The sequence below is a fragment of the Oryza sativa genome, chromosome 9 (assembly GCF_034140825.1).
Source record: "Oryza sativa Japonica Group chromosome 9, ASM3414082v1".
Lineage (NCBI taxonomy): Eukaryota > Viridiplantae > Streptophyta > Magnoliopsida > Poales > Poaceae > Oryza > Oryza sativa.
In genome coordinates, this window is record NC_089043.1 from 27064695 (window position 1) to 27079730 (window position 15036).

Here is a 15036-nt window from a genome sequence, read left to right on the forward strand (position 1 = left end):
CGCCGCGACAAAGGTAACAGTCGGAGATGGGAATACGGCACGCTTCTGGGACGCTGCATGGATAGATGGGCAGAGACCAAAAGACCTCATGCCACTTTTCTATGCTATCTCCAAAAATAGAAGAAAGTCCCTGCGCCAAGGAAAAGAGGGTGACGCCTAGGTGAATGATCTGACCTTCAATGCGGCCTCGCCTATCACAATCAGCCTTGTCGAGCAACTGGTTCGCTTGTGGGAAGCGGTTCGGAATGTGCACCTAAACAGTGAAGAGCCGGACCAGATTGCTTGGAAATTCACAGCTAATGGGCACTACACAGCCTCCTCGGCCTATCATGCGCAGTGCTTAGGGGCGCCAAACTCAAATCTAAACTCCCTGATTTGGAAAGTCTGGGCACCGGGGAAATGCAAATTCCATTCTTGCCTTATCATCCAAAATAGAGTTTGGACATCTGACCGCCTTGCGACAAGAGGCTGGCAAAATAATGGACATTGCCCTCTCTGTCGTTCTGAACTTGAGACAGGAATACACCTTGTCGGCAGGTGCAGATACACGAAGAGAATCTGGAGCCTAGTTGCTTCTTGGACGGGTTATCAGCAATTGGAGCCCACTGAGTGGGAGGAAGCACGGTCAGTCCAACATTGGTGGGGGAGTTTAGCAAATACACCCGGCGTCCCAAAAAAGGGCCTTCGATCCCTCATTCTGCTAGTCGTTTGGGAAATCTGGAAGGAGAGGAACAGATAGATCTTCGACCACAAAGAGATGGCAAAAGGCTTCCTCCTATCAAGAATCAAGGATGAGGCTAGTCTTTGGGCTCTAGCGGGAGCTAAAAGATTGTGCGATCTAGTCCCACATTTTGTATAGTGTATAGCTCATAGTTCTCTTTCTTTACCCTTAGGGGTTGTATTTTCTCCTGCTCTATTCAATGAAAAGGCACACCTGTGCTGTTTTCTGTTAAAAAAAACAAATATAATAATGCAAAGACCCATGGTATATTAATATAACTTGCTCAAAATGCAATAAACAACACATAAAATTCTTCTAGTGTCGTCGATCTAACTAACGAGCTTAAGAAGCATGGTATATCAGTATATATAGTTCTTTGTGCAAATGATCCATGAATTTTAAAGACTAAACAAGAGCAAATTGGTTTAAGAGTATAAATATCAAAGGTCAAAATCACTATACAACATGCTTTAGTGGACTTTGGCTTTGGAGGAGAGGGAAGCAAACAGAGAAAGACAGACACAACCTTACCTCACGTCATAGAATTTTATGTCTCATGCGAACTACCCGATGATCTACTGCACCCTCATAAGTAATGCCTTGGGTCCTCCCTGTTTGCCTCTTTGGAGGATCCATAGATATAGAAAACATTTACTCAGTGGATAAAGGCAAATTGTGAGTTTCATAGTAGAAGACTTACTTCTATAAGCTGACCGTGGATGGTAAGACAGAGTTAGTGCACCCAAAGGTACATATCTGATAGCAGCTGAAATGTAGCACCATAACCATCCTGAGGTGTCCTGCTCAGAGGATATCTGACATGTTCATCCTGGTTCCGATGGATTTCAGGTGGTAACAAATACTCCAAACAATAGAATATATGCCTAATACAGAGACCATTCAAAGATAATATACTATTGGATGCAGCCGTCAGTGGCAATTGTTTTTTTAGGGGAAAACGGCAGGAGCTCTGCCTATTCATTAAGAGGAGGAAAAAGAGTTTGATACAGATTCTGGGCACCTCCAAGAGATGTCACAACAAAACATGAAAAGCAAGACAGAAAAATACAGAATTTTTAGGAAGTGCATCGCCACCAGCATCAGACGTCTTCGTGTTATCATCTATCCATTTTGAGCATCAACAAAAGCCTTGCACATATTTATCACGGAAGCAATTGTATTTTGGAGCAAAGTTACCTTTGGAGTTGCGCGGTTAACAACTATTATTGTGCCATCAAGTTCATGTGAATCTTTCATGTTATTGTCTACAGATTCTGTAATAACATCACAGTGCATTAGAATAAGGTAATTACAAAATGCATATCAAGCTTATTGATCAAACTGGGGAAAAGCAATCATGCATTAAAAATACAGACATGAAGTAAAAAGATTGAGGACACAATGCCATTTTTATATAAATAAAGATTCATTTATGTTAAGATTGTTCTTCGCCGACAACAAAGTAAAATTAAAGCCTAAAGAATGATGCAGGATTTCTGCAAATGTACATCCACTCTGAAAAGCGATGAACACAATATCACGGGTCCAGATCCCCTAGAGTTAGACTACAACTCTACCAGGTGGAGTTGTCATGATCCATGACATTCCGTATACTTCAAGGGTTGGGATTAAGCCGCCTTAATTTTTACTACATAAAAATCAGTAACTAAACATTCAATAAATAGACTTGCATCAACATTGTCACCAGATAATTTCTGTAGAATTATAGAATTAATACATAAATTTCATGCTTCATCTATTGTATAAAAATCATACATTGGTATCGTTCACTTTTGCATGTATGGGAAAGCACTATATTGGCATACAATGCCGCATAGGATTGATCGACTGTATGTGTTGCTTAAAAACAAAAAGTTGTTGTGTTAATTTGTTTAGAACTTAATCAAATCACTATTACAAAGGAAAACCTTAAAAATAAAATTCTCCGAACACTTAACCATTAATTTAAGGATAATTTATTAAGTGAAATTGACGAGGCATGATCTCAACCGTATAGAAATAACGGATGGCATAGATTTAGCCAACTCCACTCGATACATTTGTACCCAACTCTAGGGGATCCAGACCCCAATATCACGATGACCCCTTTGAATCATGTTCTACACATTGTAGTTCCATTTACTGCTGATTGCGACAAATAAGCAGAATCCTATATTTTAAATACTTCTTCTGTGCTAACTTAGATTCAATATGCACCTTCCATATCAAGTCTCTTATAAGATGCATATGCCTAAGTTAGAAAAGGCCAAAGGAGTCCAGAGAATCCTAGCTAGCGTTAGGATTAGTTTAGACAACTGTCCTTATCAGAACCAAATGTAATTAACTACACAAGAAGAGTGTCTATACTTGTATTGGTACTTAATTTTGATATCACAGAGAATACATAAATACTGTTTTCAGCTAATCAAACATCATGTACCTGTCAATAAAATAATTCCAAATTTGGTCACCTTTGGCATGTAAAGATGAGTGATTTCTCCTAAGACTTCAAAATACCTGTGAATAAATTACTCTAGCCGTTGGTTTTGGAGAAGCCGTCGTCTACGTACGTCTGCTCCTGCTCGTATGCCGCCACCGACGTGGGGGGCGAGGCGAGCGCCAGCGGCGGTGCCGACTTGGGTGACCTGGGAGGGGAGTTGTGACTGCTGCGGATTCACGGAGGATTGCAAGGCCCCATATATCGCTGGCATGCGGGCGCCGTACGAGAGGATCGAGGTGGGTCTGCGGGCTCTGCACGGACGCCATCGACGACGAGCTTGGCTGCACCTCTTCGCCCATTTCGCCGGCGGAGGCGCTCGACCGCGCGCCGCGCCTTCATCTGCGGCGTCGGATGAGTCTCCACCGCGCCACTGTTGGCGGCCAAGAGCGCGGACGGGATTGATATTCGTCGTCTTTCTTCTCTTGCTCCGCCGTAGGCTCGCTGGCCCCGTTACCGGGAGGCGTCGAGAAGGGATCGATTGGAAGGGGAAGATATGAGGCATGAGGTCAACCCTTTGGGATCCATACCGCCAACCATCGCTCTACGTCGCGCCTTCCCCATCACCTCGTCAATCGGTGACCCCCGTCCCCTTCGCGCTCTCCCCGTCGCCCATTCAGATCCCACTCGCGCGCTTCGCCATCGATCGCTGAATCCTCCCCGGCCCGACGACAGGAAGCATCGCCGCGTCTAGCCCGAAGACCGGCCGTCGACCACTCAACAGCCGGCCCGTGTCTGCATGCAGCCGTGCACCGAGCCCACGCAGTTCCCAATTGCCACCACCACATCTCAGGCCACTTGGACAACAACATCGAGCGCCACCTCCTCGGTTCACGGTAAAATCCATTTTCCCCATCCTCCTTTCTATTCCTCCTATCTAATGATATTTTGAGGTTTTTTTTTCTCCTCATCTCCATTATGGGTACATCTCTGTGAAGCTATAAAATACAGAGAGATTAGCAACACTAATATGCATGCCTTTGTCTTTTGTAAACTGTCAGGATTAATAAATAGTATATGTCTTAGTATAGTTCTGAATTTATACCTGAGACTGTCAAAAACAGGGCACGGCTATGCCCTATGTGGTTAACTTATATGGATCAGTCCATGTATGTGCCCAATTGTATAACATATAGCTTGTTATATTTGTCAGTTGATAAATATATGAATATATGTATCATATATACCATTTAATGTCATTTTTCACTTAAATCCATTGTTAACTATCAACACCAGTATTTTCTTTTAATCCTCTACATGCCTATGATTTTCCATCTAATTCCTTCTCCATATGTAACAACAGTCATTATATAGAATATACTCATGAATGATTTGTTGCACTCTGTTGATGTAGGAAACTGTAATAATGATACCTGGAATCATGGTTATTGACAATATAAATCTCACTTAACTTAAATTTGAAGTCCCATAAAATACACATTAAGATTTAGACAAAATTTGCATTGTACCGAATGAGTCTATTAAAAATCGCAACATACCAGAAATGTCTACTTGAATGTTGTGCAGAATATGTGGTTCAGATTGAAAAATGGATGTTTCTTTGGTAGGCCATACAGCATCCATGATGAGCAATTGGGTGGTACCTGGGTAATTCAAATGTCAGTTCTATCCTAACTTTTTTTCGCACAAAGATAAATTGCTATACAAGCTTGTTGACAATCAATATTGCTACATCTCACCATTAGGGCAGATATTCATAATTTCTGCAGCGCAGAACTGGTGACAATTTGGTTATTAGTTATCTTTATCTCGCATTTCAGTTTTCCATAGAATTACAAAACTGGTGATTTCTCATTGGTGCTTTAAAAGTTGCGGCACTGGTTTATCACAGAGAAGGTGTGATTGTTGCTCTCAAGAGGAGTAAGTTCGCTGGGTTGATGGTTCTTTTTTTTGTTGTTTTGAGTTTCCCTAGTCTTTATACGAGTGTACATTCCAGTTTTCAATGCTGAGGTGGGCTATCCCTAGAGTTTGGTTTATTAGAATATCCGTGAGCTGTCTCGGTTTACTCTCTTGTTTTGAAGCGGAGATTGAAACCTTTCGTTATCAAAACTGAGATATGTGTTGTCTATAGAACATCAGGGCTATATAGTACAAGTTTTCTAACTATGGATGCACTAAAATGTTGGATCAACTGATTATTTTTGTTTCTGTTCATCCATAAGTCCCATAGAAACTGACATTGTTTCACTTTATATTTTCAAATGTGCTTTGTAAAAGTTTTGACCCATGTGCAGCAAAATTCAGGGACATTACCTCCGCAACGCTAGACAAGCCCCTGTGGTTGCTCATGAAGATGGTCTCCTCGTTCGGTGTTTCCCGTCACTCCATCCCCCGTCTCTCCTAGGCTCCAACGTGCGGTGAAGCACCCTGTGCCCCTGTCCTACCTCACGACATAGAAACAACGGGTGCTCCACCCCACCGCTCATCCCTTCCTCCATGAATGGCAGCGGATTACAAGGATACAGTACAGAGGATGGAGTTGCCATGGACAGCGACCAACACGGGAGAGATGGTAGTGACAATGGCTGGTGGTAAGTAATTGTTGTTTCAATTTGGGATTTTAATTTGTTATTCAGGCTTTGCAAATCTATTCACGTCTTGACAGCCCTTGCGCACCAGCGCACGCCTGTGCAGTTGCTGCTGTTTGTCTGCCAAAACGAGTTGAATGCTCCTGTTGCGCTAGGTAGAGAACGATCGGATACAGGGCATCCAGAGCAGTGGACAGTGGAGGTAAACACAATATCTTGGTCAGGGCCGGCTCTACAATTTTGAGGGCCCTAGGGCAAACTTGACAACATGATCCTTAACGCTCTCTCCCCTATAGAGAGACGTGTTATATGTATATTCATATTTTTTGGGTTGTTCAGATTAATGTCATTTTAAACCATATCAATTTTTGATAAAGTTGTTAAAGATGTGCATCCATTTAGTTTTTTTACCAAACTTTAGTAAATACATAAGAAATCCTGCTAAAACTAGGCAATATCACTAAATTGTAAAAATTTTGGTATTGCCAAAATTTGGTAAGATTTATTTTGGCTACGATATGAACAGCCCCTTCATTTTCAAAGTGTGTTTTCAAATCTAATCATAGAGAGAAATGAACATTGATAATATTTCATATATATGTTTTTAGAAATAGAAAAATATCAACACTTAAACTGATCTTGTTTATTTTTCCCATTTACTTAGCACCATAAAAATGCTTCTTGAGTAAAATTACAACTTATCAGCACCTAAAATTATAAAGGAAATATATATTATCAACAAGAATCTATCTATACATACAATTTTGATTTTGATTGTTGAATATAGAATCTTTATTAATTTACTAATCAGTATTATGTAGATACTAGTAGATAACCAGGAGTGGTAGATAGTATGTAATTATTCACTAATCTTAAAATAATACTTTGGCTATCATACAATTTTAGGCATGGGCCCCTAGCTAGGACGGGCCCTAGGCCGTCGCCCTCGTTGCCATGCCCCAGAGCCGGGCCTGATCTTGGTTCACTAACGTACTCTTGTTGCATGTATCAAATGTTTTCAGTGTGCTTTTGAACTTTTAGAAGTAAAAATTAAAGGTTCAGAACAAATGAAGTTGGGCTATTGGCTTAAGAAGTACAATCTGAATTCTGAACTTTCAAACCTATCCTTTGTTCAATTAATCTGTTTTTTAGACAAAAACTTCTTTCTTTAGATATTTTTTTGTGAAACATAATTCTACACACAGTATCTTCAATCATCGCACAATTGAAATGATATTTATTTTCTATGGGCCTAGGTGGTTAATCCATTGTAGTTGATAGTGGTAAACACAACAGTGATTTCTCTGTCTCACCCAAGAGGTAATCACAGGGGTAATCTGAACTTAGCGGTCACCAGGTAACCTAAGTAAAATGATTTGAAACACAAAGCTCCAGGTTAACAAAACATCAACTGCCTCCGTCCCATTACGATTTCTCTTGTGCGTGGAAATGTTTTGATTTTTTTTTTCTAGAAAATCTGATGGCCAAGAAGGGGACATTAAAATATGCAACAAGAGTGAAGAGTGCAAGACTATTCTTATATGACTCACTTAGAGATCGATTACATGAAAAATCTCAACTTCATGCCAGAGTTGGAAAATGGGATTAGTGATGTATTTATTTAAATACGTCTGAACATATTTCAGTTACAAATCCTATTAAACCATGCAATTGGCTTCTTAGTCTGTTAGTCATGCAACCTAACTTTGTTGAGTCAAGTAAAATTAGTAGTATTAGAAGGACAAACATCATGCCATTGGGTCAGTTCTGCAGTTAAAGATAGTTGTCTGAATTGATGAAATTATTGACTGCAGGTTATCTTTTAAGCAGTTTGTAGCTTCTTGAACGGTTATGTAGGTGCCATGGCCATACTATTGATCTTGTTAGAACAAACAAGACAACCTGAATGTGCCCAACAACTAGACAATACCACATAACTTCTGAATTCTGATATTAACGTTAGTGCTGCGAAAATCAGGGAATTGACTGTATTGTTTCTTCTTGATTCAGAAGGCGCTCTCAAGCTTTCAGCAAGCCTCATCTTCTATTGATTTTGGCATGATTGAGCGCACCAAGTTAGCCTCGCTAAATGAAAGTACCCACCGTTATTGACTACTATGATACACATTAGTTACTAAATTTTCAGAGGCTTTTACCTTAACTTTGTTCAGAATATAATGGAGAACTCTGTTAACAGGACTCGTAATGGGGCGCATCATGCTATGATTCATACCAGAAGTGATGTTGACGTCACTCAATGAAGCTACGTAGGTCTTGCATAAAGGGATTGATCAGCTTTTCTCTGATGCTTGCTCATCAATGAAACAACAGGCATTAGGCCTTTTTATTTTCAATCAAGCATTTAATTTGCTAACATTGACGCCGTGTACCCTTAGTAGTATTATATACTAGAAAATTATTTATATCATGTCTTTGGGACAAACTTACACCGAGCAGTGGCGGACGCAGGTTTAGAATACAGATGGGGCGGCAGAGTTAGCCTTAATTAGGTTAATGGCGGACGCAGGTTTATAATACAGATGGGACGGCAGAGCTAGCCCTAATTAGGTGATGGCACAATGCACAAAAACCATAGTCGCTGGTTCACGGCATTGGCGCAACAGCGCACGGCACGAACATCGAGAAAGTTAACAACAAAGATTGATAGTCGAACAAACATATATGACTTATATGTAGAGAGATAAAAAAAAAAGAGAAATGCTGTTAAACAATAAGGGCAACCACTTCCAATAGTTTTGGGGGGGGGGTATAAAATGAGATGAAAACTTATTTAGGGGTTTAAGTGCTTCGTCAAAATAGTTCAAGTGAGTAAAATGGATTTTTTTATATATTTACCAATTTAACTATTTACTATAGACTGTATTATGTGCTAAAGAAATAGAAAGAAAATCGAATTTTATGTATGGCAAAAATCAGGTACTACTTATACACGAATTTTCATAAATGTTTTTCTTCCTACTTAAAACACTTGATTTATCTGATTATTCAATAGTAGACTGATAACTAATGTGTTAGAAATAGTACTAAAATGAGGTTTGGAGGCGTGGGGAGACAAGGACTGTAGCTGGGCCAGCCGACCCACCCTGCCTAATGGGTGTGTCCGCCACTGACACCGAGTGATTATTTTGCCTGGTGTGATTTGAAATTGAGGCATATTCTTTTTCCCGTTGCAACGCACGGGCACCCAACTAGTAGAGATTAAGCTGAAAAAAGAAAAGATAAGATAAACTTATTTGGATACTGACAAAAAATGGAGAATTCACAGTAAAATCTTTCTACCATGCCATGAAAATGCAGGACAGCGGTTTCCCTTTTAAAAGACTTTGGAAATTTAGGATTCCAGTAAAAAGTGAGGTGTTTGTATGGCTGGCTCTTAAGAACCGTATTTTGACTAAAGATAACCTCATCAAAAGGTGGTGGAAGAAGTTTTTTTTGAACTTTTTGTTTTTCTTAATTTTAAAAACAAACCATTCACCAACTTATTTTCACAATCTGAATCTTTTGACCACACCAACTCGCTTGGCGTTGCAAAAGACACTCCACCCATAGCGGGTGTGACAGTTTTGTCCTACCACACCAACCAGACCGGCGTGAACAAATAACGTTGTTACACCAGCCAGACCAGTGTGGCAGTATTGTTTTGTCATGCCAGTCCGGCTAGCGTGGCCAAAAGGTTCTTAATAAATAAGTTTTGAAGGAGTTTATTTTTAAAATTAAAATATCGTGCAAAAGGGCATTGATGAATGTCAATTTTGTAATAGCAAAGATAATATTGATCATTTGTTCTTTCATTGCAGTTTATCAAGATTTGTTTGGAATAGTTTTAACTGTGTTTGATTGTGGCATACCGAGGGGGATGTATGATCTGATGGTGTGGGGGGCGAAGAAATTCCATAAAAGGACTCAGAACCATAGTCACAAGAAACGGGGTCGGTGGCGGCGATCCTTGACCCGGGAATGCCGTCCCCATCCCCAAAATACGGGGTCATTTTCATCCCCACCTTGTAAAAACCTCTCGCAAGTAGCGTATCATGTTTCTCGACCCCGTTCCTCGATCCCATCGACCCGAGAACATAAACTTATCAATATGTTCCATAGTCACAAAGTTCCTGGATCCCATAGTCCATATTACTGCTGTGACCCCGTTCCTCGATCCAATCATCACCACTCACATGATTTCCACGATATTTTTACAAATCTATTTATCATTTTTATAATATTTAACATAAACTTATCAATATGTTCCACATTAAAGCGCAGGTCATTTGTTTCATGATAAATACTGATAAACTCTAAATTTCATTTGTTTTCTTTTTACCCTTAGCTTGATTGTAACAAAAAAAATATATTGAAAATTACTTAGTAATTCCCGCAACAAAGCACGGGGAATCAGCTAGTTTTATTTATGATTGGGCCATTTTGCAAACAAGAAGGGCAAGGCAGGAAAACTGCGGGAGGGAGCAAGGCTCCTAAGAGCAGGTATTAGCCAACTATAAATATATTTCAATGAAATAAAAGATGAGAGAGAAGAGCAGCAGGCTACAAATCTGTAGCCAGCTGCAGCACGGACTCCAAGACACAATGTGTGTATGATAGGTGGGATCATATATCAATAGTATAGTAAGCAACTATTGTATGAATTCGCTATTAAATCGGCTATAGATGAATTGGAGCTAGTAGTGGACTATACTATTAAACTTGCTCTAAGAGTAGGTACAATAGCAGGCTATAAGCCAGCTATAAACACATTTCGAGAAGATAAAAGAGGAGAGAGAAAGACAGCGAGCTACAAATTTATAACTATAATTTATAGCCAGCTGCAGCACGGACTCTAAGGTGCATGTATGTATGACAGGTAAGACCAGATATTAGTTATGTAGTATATGCTTATAGATAACTATTGTATGAATTGACTATTAAGTTGACTATAAATAATTTGAAACCATCAATTGGCTATACTATTAAACTTGCTCTAAGACGGGTAGCCGATGAAGTATACGGCGCCAATCATTGGTGGAGCATCAATTCAAGACGAATATGTGGAGAAGAAGAATGATAAGAGTTTTTTTTTTTGGGCGTCTGCTTGAGTTTGTGAGGCTGTTTAAGGAGATGGTAGTCTGGAAAAACAAAGAAAGAAGCAATTGCGTTTTTGTTGCGTAGTCTGGTAGCTGTAATAACTAATTGGTAGAGTTTGTAGTCAGTTCTGAAACTTTACAAACTAAGACGATGGTGAGGGAAAAAAACTTATAGTAGCAAGGCAATTTGCTGATAAGTAGCAAGACTTACTCCCTCTGCCAAAAAAAAAAATCTGGACAAAGAATCTAGACAAAAGACAGTCTAGATTCATAGTCCTAGGCTACGTTCGGATGCCCCTTTTCCTAACACCTCTCTCGTTTTCCGCGCGCACGCTTTCCAAACTGCTAAACAATGTATTTTTTTACAAAATATTTCTATAAGAAAGTTGCTTAAAAATCATATTAATCCACTTTTTTAAAAAAATTAGCAAATACTTAATTAATCGCGCGTTAATGGACTGCTCCGTTTTCCGTGCGTAGGAGATTTGTTCCTATCCTCCCCTAGCGATGTAGCGAACACAGCTTTGTGAGAGGTTACATCCCTTTCTTGGTTGGGTTGAGTTTCTTTTAAGGATGAAGGGTGCTTCCTAGGTTGAGTTCTTTTAGGACGAAGGGTATAATTCTCAGCTTTGCTCTCCTAGTTACAAAAAAGTATTTATTATAGGTTAACTAATTGCCGTTGTCGAGGGGTTGCCGTGGTCTACGGCTTTGAAAAGAAGGGATAAGGGAGGCAGTTTAGTGGGAACTGGCTCAGAGATAGAACATACTCAGCAGAGTGATAAAACAAGTGTACCACATAGATAGGACAGAAAAATGTCTGAACTGAGTTCATTCAGGTCGTCCCTTACACATACAAGCACGACATAGGAGAGAATAACCGAGGGATCATAGTCTTGATACGGGATCACACTATATCAATAAAATATGATAATTACCACTATTACTCATATCCCAGCTTATTATAATAACATATTATCTGAAAATTCAGCTTCCATGCTACCTCCTTCCGCATCCGGTTGTTTTTGCACACCGTGCCTCGTTGGCAGTGGCAGCACCACATTTGTCAAATAGGGAGTTTCGGACTTCCTTTTGCTTGAGGATCCCAGCAACATCCCAGGCTGTTTCTGTTTTCTCTTTTTACCTGCACCCGATAAAACCGTCTTTTAGATAACAAAAGGTGCCAAGAACTAATTTATAGCAACTATAGAATATTAATTTACCCTTCCCACACAAATCACCGCTGAAAATGTGGGCAGATAATGGCATAAATTATAGTTCTGAAATACAATAATAACACCCAGCCAAGCTATACAAACTCTTATTAAAGCATAAGTCACATTGTTATTTTCCTTTGGGCCCCTCTTTGCAAGACAATTGAAAGACAAAGCGAAATTATAGTTCCACTAAACCTAAGTAGTGGCACAAGCACCTGAGAAACTACTAGCAACAACAATATCACATTCTTATCCAATCTCAGACTAATCAGGGAACCTCATGCATGCATACCCCTTATTTTGAAAAATGTTTTCTTATATGTGCTAAAATAGTTTGCATCGTCCTCCTCTATAGTGATTTATGCAAGTAACCACACAGCTAGGTACCGCACGATGCTGTAAAACATCAATTATTACCTGGAGCAGGTTGTGGATAGTTGGAGATGGTGGTTTGTATGAAGGTGGAACCTATGCCAAGAGTACGCGGAGCACCCTCAAAAACAGCTGGTTCATGTATGAGCCTTTTCCTCATGTCAACAGGAATGACCCATGCCTTGTAATCACGGTGGTCGACCTTGGCCATGAAGTAAACAACATCGCCATTGTTGTCCAAACTGAGCAAGGGATGACCTATGTGGAGTCTCTCCAAGGTTGGGGTTGGGTGACAGTAGTTGGGTAGCTCAGGAGGCATCAGATGAGAGATGTCAGAAGCGTTGAGCTTGCAGTCCATGTGCCAGCAGCAATCGTCGGATTCAGTATTACTGCAGCTCCATTTGGCAACCGTCCAGCCCTGAGAGATGTAACCGGTTCTATCCGACTCGTGTTGAATAGCATCGACCTCCAGCTCAACAAAGTTGATGTGACCTTTTGCGTCGACGGCAATGTCACGAACATCTGTTGGGTCGACTCTGCCGGAAATGACTTTACCCTGCTTGAGCGGTGGTGGCAATGGGATGTAGCGAGGTGCGGCAGGCTGTACCTTGTCAAGCACATTGATGAGCAAGAGGCCCTGCCAGAGGTCGACGAAAGCCATGAGACCAGGAGATTGGTGAGTGAGGTTGATGACGTTGGTTGTGCGATGGTGGAAGGGAGAGAGATCTGGCATTGTTGCCGCAAGGTTGAAGTGGGTGGTGGTCCATTGCTGAGTGTGGGAGTGGTAGAGATGGAGCTTGTATTCCCCTGGTGGCCTATACCTGTTGACAGAAAACGCGGTGACGATATAGTGTTGTTTGCTGCTGCTGCTGAGGGGGTTGTGCGGTCTGAGGGCGTACGGGTGGTGGTGGGTGTCCTCAGGGATGTAGTGCAGGATGGCGACCTCGTGGTTAGTGAAGGTGATCATAGGGCCGGGATGGGTGATGCGCGTGAGAGACGGCGGGATATCATCAGCAATGGAGGCCTGGTAAACGAAGTAGTCGGCGAGGGATACAGTAAACCTGTTACCTCTGCCGAGGATGAGGCGGATGAGGAGGAGGTCATCGTGTGCGGCGATGATCTGGGGCTCCATGGCGTAGTCATCGGATGCAGGATTGAGGGTGGGAGAGTGGACGCACACGTAGGAGACGAGCTGCGGCTGGGCGGCGGTGCACAGGGTCACCTGGATTTCATGGCCCTCCCTTGTTTTGGAAGTAGCAGTGGTGGCGTTGCGGACGTCGGCGCCGGCGAAGTAGGCGAGCTTGTCGAGGAGTACCCATCTTGGCCTGCGCCGCGTCCCCTTGTCGACGGACCGGCCGTGGAAAGGAGGACACAGGGAAGCGTCCATGACGCCCATTTGCGCCATGATCTGATCCTCTCCTGGTTTTCAACGCAGCAGCCGACTGGATCTATATATACTATAATAAATAGAAGAACAGACCTTCAATCGCAATCGGAATCGACTCCGACGGCGTATCGGTATCGGAGGCCGCCCGCCGAGGCCGAGGAGGAAGGGGAAAGAAGAGCAATGTGGCGGCTGGGGGCTCGCCGCTACTCATCACTAACTAGGGTTTCCTTCTCTTCTCACTCTACCGTGGCCTTGGTGCATGGGCCTGAATTCCGGCCCATGCACCCTGGTGGATCCAAACCAGCGAGGCCCAGTAGTGCTCTAGCTCTAAGTGACAGCATTCTTAATATAGATCATCTATTTTATTTAATCTGATGGACTATAATGAACTTCCTCCCTCTGCTTTTTATATTATAGGCCGTTTAGAATTTCTTTTTCTAATAAATAAAACTTTTAAAGTTAACCCCAGGTTTAATAGAAAAAAAAATCAATGCGACTTATAAATATGAATTTGAGAAAGTACCACCACCGGTTTTATATTTTTTTCATATTTTATACAATGACAAGGATTTCAAAATATATCTTTTGAGTATGTTTTTCTATTATAATCTCTTCTATTATAAAAATTTAATGTGTTTCTGTAAAAAAACAATCCGTATTTTTGTCCATCGTCGTGTCGGTTTATTTCCCACACGACGCAGCCGCGCTCACTCAGCCAATCTACGCATTCGCTTACAGACATACGCATGCCCAGCTGACCATCTGCCCCTTACGGCTTGTTTGGCAACTTAAGGGAAGGGGATTGGGAGTTTACACGAGGGAATTGATGGTGAGATTAAGATGGGAATTTGATTTTTCATCCCAGTCTCTTGTTTGGAAGAGGTGGTGGAAATTGATATGGAGTTTAATTGGAGATTAGGTCATTAATGAAAACGGATGGCTGAGATTTGTTTAGGCGAAGTAAAGGAGGAATTCCCTGCCAATTACCAACCCCTACCCAGGTATTGAAAAGGAGGGAGTTCATTCCTCAATTCCTCATCTCTATCCCACTAAAATTCCCATGTCTCCCAACCAAACAAAAGAGTTAATAGCCTCATCCCTCTAAACTCCCAATCCCTCCTAAAAACTCTCCCCAACCAAACGGGCCATTAGGCTCTTAGCTGCCGCAGCTGGCCAATGGCCATGCCTCACCTGAGCCAA

At 41.4% G+C, this 15036-nt stretch overlaps 1 protein-coding gene and 1 long non-coding RNA gene across 4 annotated transcripts; one reads left to right on the forward strand and one right to left on the reverse strand.

Moving 5' to 3' along the window:
- The first annotated feature begins 3923 nt into the window (after positions 1–3923).
- LOC112936462 (uncharacterized) lies at positions 3924–8190 on the forward strand. Of its 2 annotated transcripts, XR_010734999.1 has the most exons (6): positions 3924–4054; positions 5484–5596; positions 5687–5770; positions 5859–5969; positions 7778–7862; positions 7965–8190. It is a non-coding gene; the product is annotated as an uncharacterized lncRNA (long non-coding RNA). The 2 variants fall into 2 exon arrangements; XR_010735000.1 differs by lacking the exons at positions 7778–7862; positions 7965–8190 and having other exon boundaries at positions 5845–5975.
- A 3449-nt stretch (positions 8191–11639) lies between these two features.
- LOC4347883 (uncharacterized) lies at positions 11640–14023 on the reverse strand. Of its 2 annotated transcripts, XM_066304138.1 has the most exons (3): positions 13349–14023; positions 12495–13270; positions 11640–12004 (listed from the first exon to the last, which is right to left on the reverse strand). In XM_066304138.1, exons 1-3 carry the CDS (start codon positions 13852–13854, stop codon positions 11823–11825), a joined length of 1464 nt encoding a protein of 487 aa, XP_066160235.1. In that variant the 5' UTR covers positions 13855–14023; the 3' UTR covers positions 11640–11822. The 2 variants fall into 2 exon arrangements, with proteins under 2 accessions (XP_066160235.1, XP_015612497.1); XM_015757011.3 differs by having other exon boundaries at positions 12495–14023.
- Between the last annotated feature and the right edge of the window lie 1013 nt (positions 14024–15036).